The 23,354-nt window shown below is 48.3% G+C and overlaps 1 protein-coding gene across 1 annotated transcript in view; it reads right to left on the bottom strand.

Annotated features, from left to right (window-relative positions):
* The window catches only part of MAPK1 (mitogen-activated protein kinase 1), a 51,743-nt gene extending 29,237 nt beyond the window's left edge, over positions 1-22,506 (bottom strand). Inside the window, exons 1-2 of the mRNA XM_040251309.1 lie at positions 22,425-22,506; positions 21,744-21,934 (exon numbers count right to left, since the gene is read on the bottom strand). Of these exons, the coding sequence (XP_040107243.1) occupies positions 21,744-21,934; positions 22,425-22,506 (273 nt within the window). The remainder of the gene's footprint in view (positions 1-21,743; positions 21,935-22,424) is intronic.
* Positions 22,507-23,354: the final 848 nt, after the last annotated feature.

Raw genomic sequence — 23,354 nt, 5'->3', positions numbered from 1 at the left:
CCTGGAAGGCTGCAGTCCATGGGGTCGCAAAGAGTCGGACATGACTGAGCGACGCACTTTCACGCACTGGAGAAGGCAATGGCAGCCCACTCCAGTGCTCTTGCCTGGAGAATCCCGGGGATGGGGAGCCTGGTGGGCTGCCGTCTGTGGGGCCGCACAGGGTCAGACGCGCCGGCAGCGGCTCCTGTGGGGTCGCTCTTCTCACTGCTGGTGTCCCTCTGATCGCATCCCATGGCACTGACCTTCTTGAACTTTCCTGCCTTTTTCCAGGTACATCTGGGTCTCTCTGGGGCCCTGAGGGCAGAGCGCTCAGCACAGTCACTGCTCTCCAGGGCTGGAAGTGCCCACACCAGTTCCACTTTCAATGTGGATGCTGCCTTCTCGCACACACTCTAGGGCTGCAGACGTGAGGAGCCGCCCACAGGGCTGGCTTGCCAGCTCTCCACACTCCAGAGCCACCTCCTCTCAAGGTCATGTTTACTACAGGGCAAAAGGGGCTCAGCAAACGCTCTTCCACCTTGAGGTAGTGGCCTTTAAAATAGACGCCCGAGGACAGGCTGGAAGCAGCCAGGGGAGGGGTAGCTGAGAAGGCAAGTGTGGTACTGGGCAGGGATGGGGCAGACCGGTGAGTCAGCAGACCCCAAAGAACGCCACACCAAGAGCTCCACTCCCCCAAATGGGCAGAAGGTAAGAACAGATACTCGGTGTGACAATCCACACGTGGGAAAGTGAGGGATAAGGCACAAGGGAAACGCAGATTAGAGCCACACAGCGCGCCCACCGGAATGGCTGAAATGGAAACAGTGGCTACACCAAGTGCTGACGGTCATGTGGAAGAGCTAGGACTCTCACACCCTGCAGGTGGAACTGCAAAATGGCACAAGTGCTCCGCTAAGGCTCAGCGGCTTCTGAAAAAGTTAGACGCACGTTTAACACACAACCCAGAAGCTCCATTCCTCGTCATTTACTCAAGAGCAATGAAATCAGATGCCTATGACAACCGCCAAGATACAGACACAAGCTGAGCGTCCACGGGGGGTGGACGGGTACGGAAGAGGCAGTCTGCAGCACACGACGGAGCCCCAGTCGGCCACAAGGGAAAAAGAGGCCGTGTTCTCTGACACAGAGCAGATGGGCTGCGAGGGGCTCTGCTAAGCGAGGCAGGCCAGACAGAGACAGACAGACAGCACGAGACGCCACTTATACGTGGACTCTAAAACACCAAAACGAAACCACCCAGGCTCACAGATACAGAGAACAGACTGGTGGCTGGCGGAGGCCAGCGGGGAGGAACCAGGGGCCGGCGGCCACGAGGCACACACGTAGAGGCTGGCGTGAACCAGCCCCGTGCGTGACACCCAGCACAGGGAAGACGGCCAGCGCCGCCGCCGGACCCCACGTGGCGCCAGATGCGCACTGGCTCTGCTGGCCACGCTGCAGCACGACACACACAGGTCAAACCCGTGTGCACGGTGTATGCCGAATATACTTCAATTACAAAAGAAAAAAAGTATATGCCCGCGGAGACCTGTATACAACTGCCTGTAGGAGCTTTGTTCATAACACTCACGAACTCGGAGGACGCCAGAGAGCCGCCAACAAGGAAAGGTTAAACGGTGTGTCACCACGCGACGGGAGAGCGCTGAGCAGCTAAAAGGGAAAGACGAGGACGGGCCGGGAAATCCACGCCAAGGGAGGAAGCGGGCAGCGAGCACCCACCCACAGCTCTCGGCAGGCTGAGGCTGACACGCCAACAGACAGCCGGACCGCAGCTGCCTGAGTGCAGCACTGACCGCACAGGGCACAGAGGCCTCTCACGGGGACACAGCGTGCCCTGCGTCCCTGCGGCGGGGGTGACACAGCGCGTGCACTTGCAAGGCTCACTCAGTGTGCACAAAGGAAAGGCGCATTGTGCTGTGTGTAAGTTATTCCCCCAAAGGTGATTTTTAAAAATTGAGCCATGCTACACAATGGTGGGGCTAATTTTCTTTCATGGTTCATACTGAAGACAATTTCAAGACAAATGTTCAAGACAGGCTCTGAGCAACAGCAGCATCCTTAGAATAAACACCCAGGCTTCCACAGTCATCCCCAAGGCTCTGACGGAAACACAACCTTTCTGGGCCCTTCAGGTCCTCCCTCATCCTCCCTGGCCCCCTGCCATTAGAGTTACTCCATAGCCGAGGTTCAGGAATATTGGTGGATAATAAAGTCTGTCTAACAAAGGAGGTAACTCATCACGCGTTAGGTTCACATACTGCACACGCTGTTAAGCAACTAAAATGCTACTTATCAGCTGTGAATGGGTTATTTTTAGAGAAAGCTATTAAGCTGTTCTCTAAGCTACCCATTTTGGTGAACTTTAATTATTTGAACACAAAACTACAGTACTTTGTTTCACAGATAAAAATTAACTTGTCTTCAGATGCTAAGTTAGACTGATCCAAATTAATGCTCCAAAAATAAGTAGGGAGATAATACCAACGGGCTGCTCTGAAAGAAAACGCATGACTTTAGCCTGATTCTCTCAGAGCTTACTAACCGAGAATGCCAGGGCAAAGGTTTCTCTAGAGGGTGCGAACCGTTAAGTGAGCAAATAAAAGCTAAAGTCATTTTAGGTGTAAAACCACCAGAATGTTACATGTGACTCAGTGCTCCGTAAACTACAGATGCGGCAGCTTAGAATCTGATGTCGTGAACAAGTGTACAGCCGCTCTAGGAAAGGTGCTCTGGACAACCCAGAGCTTGAGCACACTTGGCTGTCTAAATACACATTTTTAAACCTCTCCAGCAATAATCAGATGAGTCCCAAGTCTGCCTTTTCCCTTACTAGCCCAGACGCCACTGAACTACTCAGCACCTCTGAACAACCATTTGCTTGACTCAAAAATGAAGACAGTCTCCCTGGAGAAGGCAATGACACCCACTGAAGTGCTCTTGCCCGGAAAACCCCATGGACGGAGCAGCCAGCAGTTCATCGGATTGCAAAGAGAAAAGAAGAAAGTCTAAGGGCTACAAAGATCACAAGAGCAGCAGATGAAAAGCCCTAAGGTAGTCGACCCCTCCCCAAAGTGGAACAGGGAAGCCTGGCGTGCTGCAGTCCACGGGGTCAGAGAGTCAGACGCGACTGAGCGACTGAACTGAACTGATGCTCTGTATGTCTGCCCTGATAGTGTTGACCAAGTCACAAAAGATTTCATTAATCTGTGTTTAGGCTTCTTTCAAACATAACTACAAACTTTCTTTAAAAAGATTTTATATGTATACAAGAGAATGGAAAAAGCCCCACACCCAGTTATGTGGCTAAATGAATTAGTGTATACGTACACGCAGATATAACCACAGAGAGATGGAGAGCTGCAGTGACTTAGACTTAGTAAAGGGTCCACAAATTTTGGTGAACTCAGCGAAGAACACAAATTACTGAAGGAAAAAGTATGAAAAACATTTCTCTCCACAGGAATAGCTAACCTAAGAAACCCCACCAGGATTTAGCACAATCATCGTCCTAAAAGCCCACAGCCGTAAACTGTTACCTGAAGCACGCTTGCAGTCAGTACTGCAGTCAGCAGTCTCTGTACTGGATCTTCCGCGCGCTCTAACCCAAGCAGTACTCTGGAGAAATGGCCTTTGGAGCTCCCTGATGCTCTGAACTTGTCATGAGGCCTTGAGGAAGCAGAGGGGCTCCTCATGTGTGGAGCATCCCTTACACGCCCTTCCTCCTCAGCGCTCCCCTCCCACCTTCACTGGGCAAGAATCCCAGGACGGTCCAGGTGGGCTGGCTCGCAATGAGCTCTGAACAGCCAGAAGTGGTGAACCAAGGGCATCAGGTCTACCCCAGATCTCTGCGCTCTGGGTAGCCACCCAGGCAGACTGAACAGAACTGGGATTCAAACCAAGGGACCTCCAAAACCCATGTTCTCAGCCACGACACCACACGAGGGCAAGCAGCCTCCACTGGCCATGCCCTCTTGCTGGTGATGAACCAAGGTTTGGTTCTTAACTGGACCAGAGTCTCACAGGTCAACTGAAAAGAAGCTGAGGACAAACATTTAAACCTTCATATTGACCGTGATGCAGAAAGCATTCTGCTTCCCAAGTAGCCTACGAGTTCTGAAGGTTTTGGTATTTACCTCATGTTCCTCAGGATGCGCAAACTCCCCCGAAACAAGCGGCAAACACGGACAGTAAATGAGGAACTGAAGGCCGGAGACGCACGGCAAACCAAACACAAGAGGAGGGGCATGGAAAGGAGAGCAGAGGTCTGCAGACAGACCCAGGCCCAGGCAGGACAGGCCCGCAGACCAGAAACCCATGCAGGTGAGGGTCTTCAGTGGGGGCACAGGGGAGAAGGAGCAGAGGACAGGGAGCTGCACTGCAAAGAGAGGACAGTTTACTCCAAACGGCCACCCTGCTCGCCATCTAACCTGTGCCCCAGGGAGTCAGCAGGGACAGACAGAGGCTTGGAGGACCATCCCCAGCACAGCCAGTTTAGATGGAAAACCCAGGTTCTCATGAACTGAACAATGTCAGAAATATTAACACCCACCCAGACACGAGAAGGACTAACACAGAAAATGTTGAAACTGGAAGCTCACAGCATTTTTATCTAAACTGAAAAGAGCTGCCTGCACAACGAAGCAGGTGGCGAGAGGTTATGTAACGGATGCTAAACTAGGTAAAGAATAAAACTGTACCATATAATTATAACTCTGAAATGCCAGTAAGGAACTCTCCAGTCAGAGCTGCAGAACTGATTTTACTTCTTTCCATTAGAAAAGTTTCTGCAGTTGAAGTTGTTGTTCTTTCTTTCCCCAACCCATTACGACAGAAGAAGTGGGCAAGGAAAGGAAGGCTCTGAACAAAATCTGCGATCATTCATATTTGTGTTACAAAATATAAGCAAATCAACTCTCATACACTCCTGGAGGGAAGGTAAGTTATAAACCCTCCTGAACAGGCTGGTAGGACAATCCCTACCAAAATCATACATCTGCACTCAAAATGGAACACCAATAGTAACAAATGAACCTAACTGTATTTCAAATGAACAACTCAACCACAATGAAGGGCATGAGGAATTAGAAATCAGCCTGAGTAACATCAGGAAACAGTATCTTTTTTTTTTTTGGCCCCATGGCATGCCCCCTGCAGTAAAGGGTGGAGGAGCTTCAACCATGGGACCACCAGGCCAGTCCCAAGAAACAGTATTTTAACTGGATGCTGTAAAGCTAAAGCAGCAAAGGGCTGAACACAAGCCCTGTAACCTAGTCAGTGGCCTTGTTTCTCACAAGGATAAGGGTTAGCAATTCTGAATCTACTTTATGTATAAACAGAATGGGACTGAACAAATTCCAAGATGTCTGGCTCTAGATTAGTGATCACATCATCATGATTATCCGGGTCGTGAAGATCTTTTTTGTACAGTTATTCTGTGTATTCTTGCCACCTCTTCTTAATATCTTCTGCTTCTGTTAGGTCCAGACCATTTCTGTCCTTTATCGAGCCCATCTTTGCATGAAATGTTCCCTTGGTATCTCTAATTTTCTCAAAGATATCTCTAGTCTTTCCCATTCTGTTGTTTTCCTCGATTTCTTTGCATTGACTGCTGAAGAAGGCTTTCTTATCTCTTCTTGCTATTCTTTGGAACTCTGCATTCAGGAATGTGAAGTTAAGTGGGCCTTAGAAAGCATCACTACAAACAAAGCTAGTGGAGGTGATGGAATTCCAGTGGAGCTGTTTCAAGTCCTGAGGGATGATGCTGTGAAAGTGCTGCACTCAATATGCCAGCAAGTCTGGAAACCTCAGCAGTGGCCACAGGACTGGAAAAGGTCAGTCTTCATTCCAATCCCAAAGAAAGGCAATGCCAAAGAATGCTCAAACTACCACACAATTGCACTCATCTCACATGCTAGTAAAGCAATGCTCAAAATTCTCCAAGCCAGGCTTCAGCAATACATGAAGCGTGAACTTCCTGATGTTCAAGCTGGTTTTAGAAAAGGCAGAGGAACCAGAGATCAAATTGCCAACATCCACTGGATCATGCAAAAAGCAAGAGAGTTCCAGAAAAACATCTACTTCTGCTTTATTGACTATGCCAAAGCCTTTGATTGTGTGGATCACAATAAACTGTGGAAAATTCTGAAAGAGATGGGAATACCAGACCACCTGACCTGCCTCTTGAGAAATCTGTATGCAGGTCAGGAAGCAAGTTAGACCTGGACATGGAACAACAGACTGGTTCCAAATAGGAAAAGGAGTACGTCAAGGCTGTATATTGTCACCCTGCTTATTTAACTTCTATGCAGAACACATCATGAGAAACGCTGGACTGGAAGAAACACAAGCTGGAATCAAGATTGCCGGGAGAAATATCAATAACCTCAGATATGGAGATGACACCACCCTTATGGCAGAAAGTGAAGAGGAACTAAAAGCCTCTTGATGAAAGTGAAAGAGGAGAGTGAAAAAGTTGGCTTAAAGCTCAACATTCAGAAAACGAAGATCATGGCATCTGGTCCCATCACTTCATGGGAAATAGATGGGGAAACAGTGGAAACAATGTCAGACTTTATTTTTGGGGGCTCCAAAATCACTGCAGATGGTGACTGCAGCCATGAAATTAAAAGACGCTTACTCCTTGGAAGAAAAGTTATGACCAACCTAGATAGCATATTCAAAAGCAGAGACATTACTTTGCCAACAAAGGTCCGTCTAGTCAAGGCTATGGTTTTTCCTGTGGTCATGTATGGATGTGAGAGTTGGACTGTGAAGAAGGCTGAGCGCCGAAGAATTGATGCTTTTGACCTGTGGTGTTGGAGAAGACTCTTGAGAGTCCCTTGGACTGCAAGGAGATCCAACCAGTCCATTCTGAAGGAGATCAGCCCTGGGATTTCTTTGGAAGGAATGATGCTGAAGCTGAAACTCCAGTACTTTGGCCACTTCATGCGAAGAGTTGACTCACTGGAAAAGACTCTGATGTTGGGAGGGATTGGGGGCAGGAGGAGAAGGGACGACCGAGGATGAGATGGCTGGATGGCATCACGGACTCGATGGACGTGAGTCTGAGTGAACTCCAGGAGATGTTGATGGACAGGGAGGCCTGGCGTGCTGCGATTCATGGGGTTGCAAAGAGTCGGACACAACTGAGCAACTGAACTGAACTGAACTGAACAAATAAGCAAACGAACGGAAGATAATGAGAGCCAAGCTGGCGGAAGAATCACAAATGAGAGGGAAGGCTAAAATGGACGGCAGGGTGCTTGCTGCACTAGAAGCTGAGACCCCAGGAAGAACTCATAGATGAGTGTGCGCGCCGTGGGTGGCTACACACACATCCATTTCCCAGTTCTGTTTGCGGAGAAGACCTAGAAGCCACAACACCCCAGCAGCAATGAGCACACATTTAACAACTAAGAATGTACTCAAACGAGGGTGGGGTGTTGAAAGGGTCAATCTGAAGGAACACACACAGGTCAAAAGCGAAAGAAAAGTGAAAAGCGAACGGGCTTCCCTGGTGGCTCAAGCGGTAAAGCGTCTGCCTGCAATGTGGGTAGACCTGGGTTCGAGCCCTGGAGGAGGAAATGGCAACCCACTCCAGTACTCTTGCCTGGAAAATTCCATGGATTGAGGAGCCTGGTGGGCTACAGTCCATGGAGTTGCAAAGAGTCAGACATGAGTGGGAGACTTCTCTTTCAATTTGAATTTTAAAATGACAATATTGGGTTATAATCCACAAAATAAGACAAATACCCATGAGTTTATACTGACACAAATAACTGAATGGGGAGAAGGAACGGCTCTTTCTCACAGAGGCAAACCTGTGTGGAGTGCCTAGAGGGAGCAGGGGAAACAGGAAAACCATCATTAGGTGAATACCACAAGAATCTTTCCGACAGGACCCATGGATGGGTCTTAATCCAGTAAGTAGGAACCTCAGAAGAAACAGGGCATCTGGTTAGTCTCAAAAAACATCCGCTAAGATATTTATTAGTTCCAAAGGGATAAATAGATGGACATTATCTTAACCAGGTGATTAAAGTTAACGTCTCTAGGGATAAAATATTTCGACAACAGAAACCCTGATACTCTGTAGTGAGGAAGGCACATTGTCATTTCTGTTAAAACTGCATAATCTCATTGCATCCATGAAAACACAAGCAGACACACTGAGGGGCAGTCTACAAAAGCAGTCCAGTACTCGCCACAAGTGGTATCACCCTGGAAGTCAGGAGAAAACAAGAAGTGTGACAGCTGGAAGAGACTGCGGAGACCCCACAGCCTGAAGGAAAAGCAACACCAGCGGGCAAGCAGGGAACTGGGAATACGCTCTGCATCCGGCATTGCACCACCTGTAACTTCCTGCTTTTGGAGGTTATTACTACAGGCATACACAGTGTTAACACCGAGGGTTCAGGAGAACGCTCTGGATTCTCTTTGTAACTTTTCTCGAAAATTACCTCAAAAAAAAGGGTAAAAAATAATATCCTTTTGTTAAACTTGTATGCATATATAAATATTTGTGTGCGCATATGTGTAACAGATTTTTTAAAAGAGCAGAGAATGAGAAGAACGTGAAAAGAGAGAAACAGACTAAGCCTAAAAGAAACGGTTACTGGTGTGATAAAAGGTGAGGAAATATGGGAGAATAAATTAAATAAGGAACAAATTAAAACACTCAGAAGAGTTGCTGACATAAATGTTCCATAAATGTTTTTAATTCATACACCAAAATGGTAAAAGAATGAACAAGGGCAATGGTTCAAGCCATGACGGTGCTGTGATCCTGGCTACTGCCGCCCGGCAGCTCTCCAGTGTGGCCACACGTGGAACAACCCACGGAGCTTTAAAAGCCACCGTGTCTCACAGTCAGAAATCGGCTGAACTGGTCTAGGGTGCAGTCTGGGCAATGCTGGGGATTGTTTTTCAAAGAGCCCCAGGTAGTTCCAATGGATAACTGAGACTGGGCTCCACTGCTGCAGCCCTCTTCTCCTCTGTCCACCTTGGCCTGGACGGGGACCTCTCGGGGGCAGGTCTGCTGGGGACAAGGCCTCCCTGCAGAGTTAGATGGAAGGCAAGAGGACACTTCCCTTCAGGGTCCCCCGCTTTTCCTCCTTCACCTGGGGGAACACCCAGGAGATCATACCGATGAGGAAAAACGGAACCACATTTAAATGAATAATACCAAACACTGGGATTACTTTGGAGACAGAAAATCTGGTCCCCAGTATCTTCAACTGTTTAAAATGAGATTTGGGGGCTTTTTGTTTTCTCTTTAGGCTACAGCATTTCTTTCAACTTTAAGTGGGTTGAAAGTTAAAAAAGAGAGAAAGAATGATGTCCTGCTCCCAACACTGTCTTACTCCACCCTCACCCCATAGGCATTTCATTAGTTTCTTCTTCATCCTTCCATTATTTCCTTATGCAAACACATACTGACTGTATTTATCTGTTTTGGAGTAGAATGATTTCCAAATCTAAGCAGGCATCAGAATCATCTGGCAGCCTTAAAAACTGCGGGTACGGGGCTTCCCTGGTGGTTCAGTGGCTAAGAGTCCGCCTACCAACGTAAGCCCCACAGGTTCCATCCCTGACCCAGGAAGATGCCACATGCCGTGGAGGAACGAGGCCTGCGGGCCACAACTGCTGACCCAGGTGCCGCAGCCACCAAAGCCCGAAGGCTCTAGAGCCTGTGCTCGGCCACAAGGGAAGCGCCGAAATGAGGAGCCCGAGCTCCCCAACGAGAGCTGAGCCCCCGCTCACTGCACCTGGAGCAAAGCCTGGGCTGCAGTGAAGACTCAGCAGCCCAAATAAAGAAACGAGTTTTTAAAAACGTGTGGGTACCAGTTTCTCTTCATCCCTACCAACCTCTGACGAGCAGAGTCTGAAACTCTTTTTACAAAGTCCCCTCAGGTGATTTCCTGTGACAGACAGCTCTGAACGCGCCTCCACAGTGCTTATCCACAGATCTGCCCCCCCCCCACCTTGCCTGGGTGCCTTGGGAGCACGGCTCCTTCCTGGCCACGGCAGACCAGGCAACACATCCATCCACAGGCTGAGCTGGACAGCTAACTTCTCTCCTCAGAGCAGCTGGGGCTGCGACACAGAGACTTTAGGACACCCCGGGGCCAGGCTGGATCAGGAATGTCCGTCTGGAGGGCAGCGCACACCCAGACTTCATCCTGCAGGCCTGCTGCTCCAGGGGAGCCACTGCCCTGACCCTTGATCCTTCCCAATTCCTCCCCTCAGGCCCTAGTTCAAGTCCCTGTGCTTCAGTACCGGAGAGTGCACACAAAGGAGCCCCGAGACTCCAGAGACCCACAAGAATTCCGCAGGATACTGGTCAGCACACCAAGAATTTCTGCAAAATTACTCAAATGTTTCATTGCTCAAGTTACTGTGGAAATCTTCTTTCTGAAACCAGTTTCTTTTCTTTTCTCCCCATATTATCTCTTCACTTTCACCTTCAAGCAATAAGTACATCTGCCATCAAACACCAAAACCCAGACAGAGAGAAGCACAGCCAGAGGCAGGGGCTGCCCCCAGACACCTCCCAACACTGACCCTCCACACATTCCGAGGAGCAGCTGATCTCCAGGACAACTGCTGGAACTCAGGCCTTTACTCCAGAAAATCTGCCCAAGAGACAGACTGGTATGGATCTGAAGAAACGGCCTTAAACCCACTCAAGTTTTATTTTGGGTTAAGTTACAAAGCCCTAGTCTTGGAAGTCCTGAAGTTTCTGTGCCATCACAATTCTGTGCTTGGAACCATGGGCAATCCTAACCACGCTGAACCTCAGAATCTTCCCCATAAAATGGAAAGAATACTTCCCTCTCACATGCAGGGTCATCTGGAAGAATAAGCATCTGCAAAATCACGCCATACACTCAATACAAATGCAAACAATACCAGTGCCACCGATATAACAACAATTTTATCAGTTTCAGCCCAACAATCTCATTTTTATTTTATCTTTTTTAAAAATATTACTTAATAATTACATCAATTCCCAGCTGATCACTGAATATTATTTTAATTTTCCTTATATTACCATTAGATATAAAAACTATGCTGATGTTTAAGAATACAACAACTATATAGAATTTCAAAAGCACTAAGTCCTACCATAGAGGCTAAGGGTCTCAGTCAAAGCCGCCCAGTGGGAGGGCTAGGATTCACACTGGGTTCTTCCTCTGAATTGTGTTCTTTCCATTATGTAAGAACGTGCCCAGAAAGTTTACACAACAGAACTTTGGGAAGCATTAACTGAGAAGCGGTACAGAATTCCTCCTCCTCTAAAACCCAACAAAATAAACACATTATAAACAAAGAACAAAGATAAGACTCAACTGAAGCAACACAGCAAGCAAATTTTAAAGGGCAATGCAGGAGTTGAGAGTGGCCACTGAGTACAAACCATAAAGGCCCAGGAGACAAGGCGCAGGCCTGGGGGAGTCAGGTCTCCAGCCAGAGATGAATTAGGACAGAATGGGGCTCCTTAACAACATTTAAAGTGTCACATAGGAGAACGCTGAACGAAGAGAGACTAGAATATATTCTGCAGAACCTGACATATTACCAAAGAATTTTAAACAAAAAAGAAGTCTGCAATTAGCAGAAACAAGATCTAAAAAGAAAAGAATGTTAAGCAGTATGTAAATTTTAAGATAATAACCTATAAAGATAGCAAAACCAGAAATCAGTTAAATAGGGAAAACTGCAGGTGAAACCTGTTCCATCACAGCTGGAAAAGATTAAAAGAGAACCAAGGACTCTGCTGACAGTCCAGTGGTTAGGACTCTGCACTTCCACCACAGGGGCACAGGTTCCACTCCTGGTCAGAGAACTAAGATCCTGCAAGTCTCACAGTGCAGCCAAAAAATGAAAATGAAGGAGTTAAGCTACAGTAACAGAGGCCCACAAAGACTTAGGATTAACTGTTTAAATCAAACACTAAAATAAAATTTAAAAATAAAATTAAATCAGAGAAAATAATCAAGTAATATTTTTTGAATTGAAAATAAAAAGGGTATCATTGGCAAGAAAAAACGAACACGGTGTGCCTACCAATCAGGGTTAAACCCAAGTGGAAGAGATTCAAAGGAGGAGCAGCAACAAAGCAGCAGGGAGGAAAAAACAGAGACCTAAGAACGTAGAAACAGACGAGAAGGTAACGACACCTTAACGACGCCTGGCCGTCAGAACACAAGAATGTGGATGAGGTCACTCAGAGTCCAGTGAGGAACACGAAACATTCGTAAAGGTAACTTTTCGTCAGATTGGTTTTATGGAGTCAATGCCAAATAGTAACTAAAGCCTCCGAAAGGTAAATTCTGACAACACAACAGTAAAATGGTGAAATGCACGTGAAGAGAAGCCAGAATGCAAAGGGCACCGCGCCCCCAGCTCCGCACAGGCAGCAGGCTTCCGCACAGGCGCTGGCGACTGCAGGACACGGGAGGAGGGACTCGCAGGTGACGACTTCTTTTTGGAGTGATAAAAACGTTCTGAAATTAAGCATCCATCCCATCTCAAAAGCATGGCCTCTTTTTTTTTTTTTTCGATCTCTTATCAGCTGTTAACACTTAAAAGAGTTCAACTGGAGGGAATCTGCTGGCGGTCCAGGGGTTCACTGTCAAGGGTGTGGGTTCATCCCTATCGCGCAAGGCTCGTGGTTAAGAGTTCAACCTGAGAGGTATTCCTCACTCTGGAGAGCTACCAGAACCAAGGCCAGGCACGAGAGCCTGGAGCAGGAAGCCAGACGGGCTGGCCAACCCACTCCACCAGAGCAGGAAAACGGACAAGGATTCAAGGTAGGGCCCTATAAAGAAGTTAAAAGCAAATATCTGGGCACAGCAAGAGTAAAAAGCCTTATGATACTAAGTTATAGTTAAAAATAATGAAGTAGATCAATGAAACAAGTAGAGTCCAGAAAGACACAGGTAAACACCTCTAAATTTAATATGAAGAGTCATGTGAAATTAGACAAAGTGGAAAGCAATAAATACTGACAAAACCTATACTATTAATATGGGATAAAATATATAAAACATACAAGCCTAGCATTCTTCTCCACAATAATTTCCACACAGTTTAAAAGACTAAATTAAAGTGTTAAAGGGCTTTGTGTATTTCACCAACTCTAAAGCAATATGAGAACACACCAAAGAATTAGTTGATGAGTCTGACTACATAAACATTTTTAAAGCTTTCAGAAAAAATTAAAAGGTTTTCAGAACATTAATACTCAGCTTCTAGTGCATAAATGGTCTTATAATTTGAATACAGTTTCCCTGATAGCTCAGTTGGTAAAGAATCTGCCTGCAATGCAGGAGACTGGTTCGATTCCTGGGTTGGGAAGATCCCCTGGAGAAGGGAAAGGCTACCCAACTCCAGTATTCTGGCCTGGAGAATTCCACGGACTGTACAGGACACAGGGTAGCAAAGAGTCGGACACGACTGAGCGACTTTCACTTTCAAACACCAGCTAAGTGAATAAAACTTAGAAAAAAAGTTTGGCCTCACAAATATCCAAAAACAAGGCACCTGTAAGGTTTATCTCACTTCTATTCAATTACATATATATTAAAGAATAAGACCACGTTGTCACAGCAAGAGGGAACTGGGGCTGGGCTGCGGCACACAGAGCAAAGGGCTTTTAAAGATTAACAAGGACCAGTGGGGGAGGGGTGTGGGTGGGGAAAAGACGGACAGAGACCTCGAGAATCAAAGGCCGTTTCTGATCCGGTCATCCGTTTTTGAGAAGTAGGCTCTAAGAAAGTCACTCCGAGAGGGTGGGGTCCTGTTTTTGCTAAAAATGTTTACAGTGGCATCAGTTAAAAATAGTGAAAACCTGAAGCAATTAAATGTCCAACAGACGAGGAACAGTTACACAAACTATCTGTTTATAATGACATTAAATGCTGACAATCCACGTTAGAGTCACAGGTACATGAAAGGGCGGGGGGAAGAGGACGCACACGAGTGTCGCCTAAGCATTCAGCAGGTTAGACGACGGCAACCTTGCTGAGGGCAGGCCCCGCAGAGCAGAGGGAAGTGAGACCCAGCGTGGGCGAGAGGGCAGAACCAGGGGCAGGCCCCGGGGAGGGGCGAGAGAAGCCTGACAGCGCCCGGAAGGGACTCAGGGTTCCGCCCTCCTTCCTTCTGAGGAGGAAGAGTCCTCAATACACAGGAATGCGGGTGAGGTCACCCAGACAGCGTGCACGCAAGAGCAGAGTCCACGGGCTAGGAACAAAGGCCAGAGACTCGGAAAGCCAGGTGTGCTTGAGCAAAGTGGGGGTAGCGTGTGAAAGAGGAGATGCTTTATAACATCAAATTTCAGAAAGGCCAAAGTCTCTGGGGCAGAATCACACGGCCAGGGCAGAACCTCAGCCTACAGTCCCGAAGGGCTGAGACAGCAAGGCTGAGCAGCCGAGTCCCGCGTGACGCACACGAGCCCGGCGCGGCACAGCCCACTCAGGAGACCTCACCGGAAGGGCAGGGGCAAGCGGCTCTCCCCTTCAGATGCTGGGGACAGTGCGAGCGAGCTCTCCGCTGACCAACAGCAGAGCGGTGCCAGACACATTATCAAAAGCTGATGTTTCCAACTAAGAGACTGAAACCCAGCTGGTCAAGCTTTAAAAATCTTTACCCACAAGGACTTCTGGTGCCTCAGTGGACAAATCTGCCTTTCAGGACCGAGGAGGCAGGTGAGACCCTTGGTCCAGGAACGCCCCAGGGCAACCAAGCCTGCAGGCAGCAGCTAGGGCCCGTGAGTGACCCAACTGAGACCTGATGTGGCCGGAAAAATGTTTTTTTTTTTTTTTTTTTTTCCCAAAAAGTTAGGCAGTGTGTATACATAAAAAATATCTTTCACCATAGAACTGGCTAATACACCTTGAGAAAGGTAAGAATGTGACTTTTAAATAATTATTATTATTTTAAATAAAAAAGAAACATTGTACAAAATCCCTATTCACTTAGTAGGCCTCTAATATCAGGAACAAAACAAGAGTCTCTGGCTCACCCCTTCTCTTCAACACTGTATTTGAGGTTCCAGCTGGGGAAGGTAGGCAAGAAAATTAAATAAAAGGCACACAGCAGCAAAGAAGTAAAATTCTCTCTATCTGCAGATGACACAATCTTATATACAGAAAATCCTAAGGAATCCAAGCTAAAAAACCACTAGAATTAATTAACAAGGTCAGAAAGTAGAATAATACAAGATTAATTTATAAAATATACAATAAAACCAATTATTTGTATTTCCAATGAACATTCCAAAAAAGAAATTAAGAAACCATCTCCAGGGCTTCCCTGGTGGTGCAGTGGGTAAAGACGCCACCCACCAATGCGGGAGACAGGAGTTCGATCCCTGTTCCGGGAAGATCCCACATGCCACAGCACAGCTAAGGCACACCTACTGAGCCTGCGCTTTAGGACCCGGGATCTGCAAATACTGAGGCCCACAGGCCAGAAAGCCCGCGCCCGGCAACGAGAGGCCACCGCAGCGAGGAGCCTGCACACCCCAGCTGGAGAGCAGCCTCCACTCGCCGCAGCTACAGGAAAGCCCTCACAGCAAGGGAGACTCGGCACAGCCAGAAGAAAGAAAAAACTAAAAACAACACTTCCACTCACAGTTCCATCAACAAAAAACACTTAGCAATAAATTTTAACAAAAGACGGGCAGAACTTACACTCTGAAAAACTCTGCTGAAAGGTTTTTTTTTAATTCAAACAGACAGGAAAATATCACGTTTGTGAATCAGGAGACAAAATACTGTTGAGATGGCAATACACCCAGAGTTGATGTAAAGATTCAACATCATTTCCGTCAGAAACCCAGCCTTTTCTTTGTAGGAACTGACAAGCTGATCCTAAAATTCATATAGAAATGTAAGGGAATCAGAAAAACCAAGAAAATCTTGCAAAAGGACAGAGTGACAGCAACCGCAGTGCTCATTTGAAAAATTTATTGCAAAGCAAGTAACCAAGTCGGTGTGGGGTGTGGTGCTGGCACAAAGAGATATGGACCAATGAAACAGAGCAGAGGGGTCTGGAGGCAACCCCATTTCTATGGCAAACTGATCCACAAGAGGGGCAAGACCACTCAGTGGGGAAGGACGGTCTTTTCAAGGAAGGCTCCTGGGACAACCAGACAGCCACACGCCACAGAATGAAGCTGGACCCTTACCTCACACCACAGACACAAAGCAACTCTAAACGGAGTAAAGACCTAGATGCAAGAGGTGAACCTAAAAGAACCTTTAAAGAAAGCATGGGGGTTGTCTTATATTTGGGCTGCCAAAACAAGCAAACACACTGCTTCACAGACTGGGCAGCGCATAGGCTGCAGACACCTGTTCCTCACAGCTCTGGAGGCTGGAAGTCTGAGACTAGGGCGCCAGCACGGTTGATCTGCAGAGGTCTCACCATACTCTCACACTGTATTAGGCTGACCAAAAAGTTCTCTGCGTTTTCAATATGATGTTAAGGAAAAACTCAAATGAGCCTTTTGGCCAACCCAACTGAAGGGGCCAGAAGCTCTGTGCAGTGTCCTTTACAAAGAGCACTGATCCCGCCCGTAAGTGGACTGTGGACCTGCACGTGTGCAACTGAGGGACGAGTTCCAACCCTGAGAACCAGTTCTAGTGGCCAGGCCCCTCCCCTCAGGCTCTGCTGAGTAAAGAGCTCAGGGGTTGTGGGCGTGAGGAATGCAGACTGCTATCTGGAGATGAGACAGCAAAGACGGAAGGCGCAAAGGAAACCCATGCAGCAAAGGACAAAGCAGAGCTCTCCTGCCAGGGGGGCGCGCAGGCCACCAGGCGGCCCTCTGAGCATCACCGTACTAACTCAGCCCATCGAGTCCGCACTGCTGGTAATTTACTTGAGTTGTGTCATTTTATAGCTCTGCTGAGCCTTGGACATCTAGTCAGCAGGCATTAAAATGTGGTATACTTCACATAAAATGTACTATAGCTTTAAAGCTTAGCCATATAAATTCACACATGGAAGAGTCAGAACCCTAAGAATCATCAGCACATTTTAAGACAAGTGACGACGACGGAGGACAAGATGGGTGGTCGGTGTCACCGACTCGATGCACACGGGGCTGGCAAGCTGTGGGAGCTGGTGATGGACAGGGAGGCTTGGCATGCCACAGTCCATGGGGTCGCAAAGTCGGGCACAACTGAGTGGCTGAACTGAACTGAAGACAAGTGATATTATGTTAAACAGAGACTGCAATAAAATAGTTACAGAAGATAGGAACAGCTCCATCAGATTAATCCACAATGTCAGTATTTATAAATATATTACAAATATAGTAAAGTCGCTCAGTCGTGTTCAACTTTTTGTTCAACGATACAGTCCATAGAATTCTCCAGGCCAGGATACTGGAATGGGTAGCCTTTCCTTTCTCCAGGGGATCGTCCCAATCCAGGGATCGAAACCAGGTCTCCCACACTGCCGGCGGATTCTTTACCAGCTGAGCCACAAGGGAAGAGCATGAGGTATCCACTCAAGGCAGCAGATATTAAGTTTCCAACATCTCACTGAAATCTCTATTTTAGAGAGTTTAAAAAGTCAAATACAGCTGTGTCAGCTACAATTCCATTAGGTGAGTCCATGTAACAGACGACTTCCCTAACCTCCAAGTGACTGATCCTCCTCCCGGGGAATACAGTGACTTGCTCGCCAAGTGAAATAGGGTGGAAGTGGCGTGAATGTCTTCCAAAGAGAGATGGTGAAAAGGTGCTCTCTGGGGAGAGCTGACCAGCCGTGATGCGGGGAGGACAGAGAGGCCTCCACAGGGGAACTGAGCCCGCGCCCCTCAGCTCTCCCCAGCATGCACAGCAGCACCAAGGTGTCAGCTGGGTGTGGCTGGAAGCCTGCACCCCAGCCCAGCTGAAATCCTGGCTGCAACCCTGGGAGGCCCCGAGCCAGAACTGCCCACCAGGCCCACTCCTCCATTCCTAACTCACAGGAAGTGTAGGATAAATATTTACTGATTTACTGACAGAAAGCAAAGAGGAACTAAAGAGCCTCTTGATGAGGGTGAGAAAGCAGAGTGGAAAAACTGGCTTAAAATCCAGCATTCAAAAATGAAGACCATGGCATCCGGTCCCATCACTTCACGGCACACAGATGGGGAAGCAGTGGAAACAGCGACAGACTTTATTTTTATGGGCTCCAAAATCATTATGGATGGTGACTGCAGCCACGAAATTAAAAAACACTTGCTCCTTGAAAGGACAGCTATGACGAACCCAGAGAGTGTTAAAAAGCAGACACATCACCTTGTTGACAAAGATCCATGGAGCCAAAGCTATGGTATTCCTAGTGCTCATCACACATGTGACAGCTGGATCATGAAGAAGGGCGAGGGCTGAAGACCTGATGCTTTCCCACGGCGGTGCTGGAGAAGACTCCTGAGGGTCCCCTGGACTGCAAGGAGGTCCCACCAGTCTACCCTAAAGGAGAAGATCAATCCTGAGCGTTCACTGGAAGGACTGATGCTAAACATTTTGGCCACCTCATGTGAAGAGCCGACTCACTGGAAAAGACCCTGATGCTGAGAAAGATTGAGAGCAGGAGGAGAAGAGGGAAGCAAAGGATGAGATGGTTGGATGGCACTGCCAACCGATTAAATATGAATTTAAGCAAACTCTAGGAGGTAGTGAAGGACAGAGAAGCCTGGCGTGCTGCAGTCCAGGGGGTCGCAGAGTCAGACATGACTTAGTGACTGAATAACAATTAGTGTGTTAAGTCACGAAGCTGTAGGGCATTTATTACACAGCAATAGATTAATACCACAGCAACGGAATGAAGAAAAACAAGGTAACAGAAAACTCTGTAGGGGTCATTTAGGAAAGGAAGGAAGGGAATGTAAAGACCACCTAAGAACACCTTCCTTCCAGAACTGGGGCATCAAGGGCACAGCCAAGCCACAGGGCAAGTCCTTTGCTGGGCTGTCAGTGGGACACTTCAACAATCAACTGTAAACCACACACACACAATATGATGCTCACAACCGTTAAGTAAAACAAACCAAAGTATAAAACCAGGCAAACATGTTACAAGTTAGGGAGGTGAAGGCTTTAAGTAGGGGCTGAAAGGAAGAACGCAGCAGGCTTCTGGAGGGCCATCACTTCAGTTTCTTGATCTGGGTACTAATTACCCAGTTAGTGAAGACTCATTGGACTAAAAAGATTTTACGTGCACCTGGCTAAATGTATATTTCAGTAAAACATTTTTAAAGATAAAATACTATTTATTATTGCTGTTAGGAATAATAACCCATAATTACTGCTTTTCTTCAACTACAGGCCTCTCATTAAAAAAAAAATCTGACCACCATAAAACAATTAGGCAGTTTCACTATATGCATTAAAACAACTTTTAAAAAATCCAGGGCTTCCCAGGCGGCTCAGTGGTAAAGAACCGCCTGCCAATGCAGGAGACACAGGTTCAATCCCTGGCCCAGGAAGATCCCACATGCTGCAGAGCAGCGAAGCCCAGGCAGCCAGGGCCCGCGCTCCACAAGGAGAGACGCTGCCGCAGTGGGGAGTCAGTGCGCCACAAACAGGGAAAAGCCTGGGCAGCAGCAGGGGCCCCGCACGGCCAGAAATAGCTCAAAAGGAAAAAAAGCCAGTTCACGCTCACTCCAGAAGCAACGAGAACGCTTTCCAGAGACAATCCCAAAACCCCCCGGGGGAGGACGTGCCCATGTCCCCACCCCGACTCCTCACAGAGGAAGGCTGGCCGCTCCCACCCTCTCGGCACACGCCTTCCTCTGGCGCCTCACTCTGCTCCGCTAAGTGGCGGTGGGATCTGAGGGCAATGCCCACCTCCTCCCTTCAGGAGGCCATGAGCCTCACCTGCAAGGCCACCCCAGGTAAGCGCAACTGAGAGACAGAGGCTGGAGGCCCCGTCGTGGAGTTGAGGGGAGTGGAAAGCCTCCCAAAGCCACCTGCTGCATTACGAGGGTCAGAGTGCACACGCACGCTTGTCACTGTTGGTTTAGCCGCTCAGTGGTGTCTGACTCTTTGTGACCCCATGACCGTAGCCCACCAGGCTCCTCTGTCCATGGGATTTCCCAGGGAAGAATACTGGAGTGGGTTGCCATTCCCTTCTCCAGGAGATCTTTCCAACCAGGGATGGAACTCCCATCTCCTGCTCTGGCAAGTGGATGCTTTACCACTGATCCACCAGGGAAGCCCAGCTTCTACACTGACCCTTAAAAAGAAAGAAAGACATATCGAAGACATTAAACCATATCTCCCAGTGTTACCCCATGTGGACCACACCCTGGCAACAGATCAACGCCAGTCTGACTGACTGGAAAATGCATTGTGAAGACTTCTAGAATCCCACTAAAAACCTACAGAATAAAAACAAAACATTCCTGCGGCGCTAACACAACGCCGCAGATGAGCTGAACTTCAGCTGCGAAAGTGAACAAAGTGCTCTCTGACTGTCGGTGCATGACGGCACTAATTAGCCACGGCGACACCAGACGAGCCCTGAGGAGGCACAGTCACTACTGTCTTTGCACAAAGGGAAAGCACACGTACGTGTATACACACTGACTTCTAACTGTAAGCTCCCTACAGTAAGTATTACAGGTTCCTCTGAGGTAACGGTTTTGCTCTATTCATCTTTTCATCCCAGCAACTGCTTAAGACACTCTTTATTGAGTCGCATCCATTTCAGCCCCAAATATTTAGTGCTGACGGACAGCACACCAGACACAAGAGCACAAAACTCACGAAAACAAGCTCCCCACTTCACGCGCGTTAGAAGGGCAGCTGTCAAAACCCAGAAAATCAGCACTGAGAGGACATGGAGAAGTCGGACCGCCTGTGCACCGCTGGGAGGAAGGTGGAGCAGTGCAGCTGCTTAAAAAAAAAAAAAAAACGGCAGCAGGACTCCCTGGTGGCTCAGTGGGTGAGACTCCTGCTCCCAACGCAGGGGGCCCAGGTTCAGTCCTCGGTCAGGTAACTAGATCCCGCAGGCCACAGCTAAGAGTTCACATGCCGCGCCACTGAAGATTCTGCACGGCCAAATAAACAAGCAGTAAGGAAAAGGAAAAAAGGACCGACAGCCGGCCCCGCAGCTGCGCATCCGAGAAGCACCTCAGCGAATGTCTATCCTACTGGCTCTCTGATGATGGGACCTCCAAGAAATGAACGAGAAAAGAGAGGCAGAAAGGGGAGAAAGGGCACCTCAGCATCAGGCCCGCGAGCAGGCAGAGCAGGCTGGATGCCTGGGAGGCAGCTCTAGATGTCTGCTGGGGAATCGGTTGGTTCTTACTTAGTAGGAGTGTTAATGTAAGAGGAGGAATACATTACAGATGGTTCCTTGGAAAACGCAACCTGGATGCTCTACATGAGAATCTTTTTATAAATACTTGAAAATTGAGAGCATACAAATTAAATTCATGAGAATGGCTTATCAGTTATAGCTAACCAGCAGCACATTGTCAGGGATATTCTTAATATCAAACTTTGCTGTCCTTGCACTGAAAACCGTTCAGAAACTGTGGCTTTTCTGTTGCTCATCTAAGCTGGTCTTCTCACACCTTTGAGCTTCAAAAGGCATGAAAAGAGACACCTTCATGAGAAGTTAAACTGCCAGTTGAAGAAAGCTAGGAGTCGGAGCCCAGATGCGCTTCAGGTCTCGCGTCTCTACAGCTGACATATACTCCCGCTGGCCCTGCCCTTCCAGCAGGTGGCACTAACGTCAGCACGTTCCAGGGAGGGCAGGAGGGAGCGCTCCTCCAAGCGCTCTTGGAGGCAGAGGCAACCAGTGCAGGTGTGTGGAGGAGATGCGCCTGAGAGGAAGGAGGCCTCGAACAGGGCCCAGGGCTTCTCGGGGAAACGCGGCCGGAGTCTCACCAGGATGTTCCTCCGGGGCAGGCCGTCCAGCACTCCTGCCCCACCACATAACACCCAAGGTCAGGAACGCCCCCAGCCAACCCAACAGCCAGAACCAAAGCAAAGCCCACATGCACTTAAAACGCTGCTGGAGAAGGGGTGAGGACCACAGGCACCGAATACCCTGCCCAGGCAGAAAGACGAGGAGAAAGAACACAGGGGCAGAGAAAGCATGAGGGACAAGGGAACCCAAATGTGACGGGGACTGGCAGGAAAGGGCATCCTCTAGTGACTTTCACCTGCAGAACCAAGTCTGAGCTCAGGAAGCAGCATCCTGCAGAGTGTGTCTCAACGCCAAGCTTTCTCCCGATGGCGCCCAACCGACATGCCATGCCGCCTTCCGAGACAACTCCAGGCTTCCCTGACCTGAGGCACTGATCTCACACCTCGTGTCTTTGCATGTGCGTCTACCTTGACTTAGAATGCACTCCTCAAAGCAAACTCCCAGGCAGCCATCAACACCCAGCCAGGCTTGTGAAGCCACACCAAGCCCCTCGCCACCGGGCCTTCCTTCCTCCCCAGAGCGCTGCACGCGCTCCTTCTGCACGGCACGGCACATTCTCTGCATCACGCCCAACTCCACCCACTACCTGAACTAAGAGCTACTACAGGGCTGGGACCACGTGAATCTTGGTATGTAACAGTGCTCAGTAGGAGTTTCCTAGTGAATGACCTTGCAAGAAAGGTTTTTTTAAAGGCTAAAACATGACACAAGCAAAAAGCAGACAGCAGATACTGTTACTGTCAACTCGAATCTCTGGTTGAGAATCACAGGAACAGACAGATGGGGAGGCCCTGTCACTTGCAAGCTGGGTGTCCATGGTCCTGTTCACTAGCCTCTGCCTCAAATTTCCACTTATTCACAGTAACCACCTCTGCACTGTGGTTGTGAGGATTTATTAGTGTGTGCTAAAAAAAAAAGGCGAAATGCAACAAAGTGTTGGCCAAAGGGGAGATCTGCTAGTCTGCCTTCATCACAAAAACCAGAGGACGGGACGGGGCACCGCACAACCAGGAGCGTGGTCACAATGGGGTTCTGGCTGGACCCACTGGGGGGCTTTGTCTGTGAGGGTCTCACACGGTCCTAAGCCAAAGGACTAGCGCAGAAAGACACAAAGAAAATCGTTTTCCCAATAAAACAGGTCCAGCTGTTCAGACAGCAGTGGTGTTCAGAGTGACATGCTAAGAGGCAACGACCTCGACACAGCATGAACAGGCGTGCCGCCTCACGTGCGAGGCTCCCTACAGACCCAGCCTGGCGGTTCTCCGGCGTCTTCTCTTGGAGTTGCGCCTGATTTTATCATCACTTTTCACTCGAATTCGTTGGGGAATGGGACAACTCTGCTTTTGTTTCTTGGCCTGGAATCACTTGATTCTGAAAGTCTTATGAGAAGACATGGCGAAGAGCAAACTCAA

This window comes from Oryx dammah, unplaced genomic scaffold (assembly GCF_014754425.2).
Source record: "Oryx dammah isolate SB20612 unplaced genomic scaffold, SCBI_Odam_1.1 HiC_scaffold_12, whole genome shotgun sequence".
Lineage (NCBI taxonomy): Eukaryota > Metazoa > Chordata > Mammalia > Artiodactyla > Bovidae > Oryx > Oryx dammah.
Note: the sequence above shows the minus strand (reverse complement) of the source record. Positions and strands in the feature narration are given on the sequence as shown.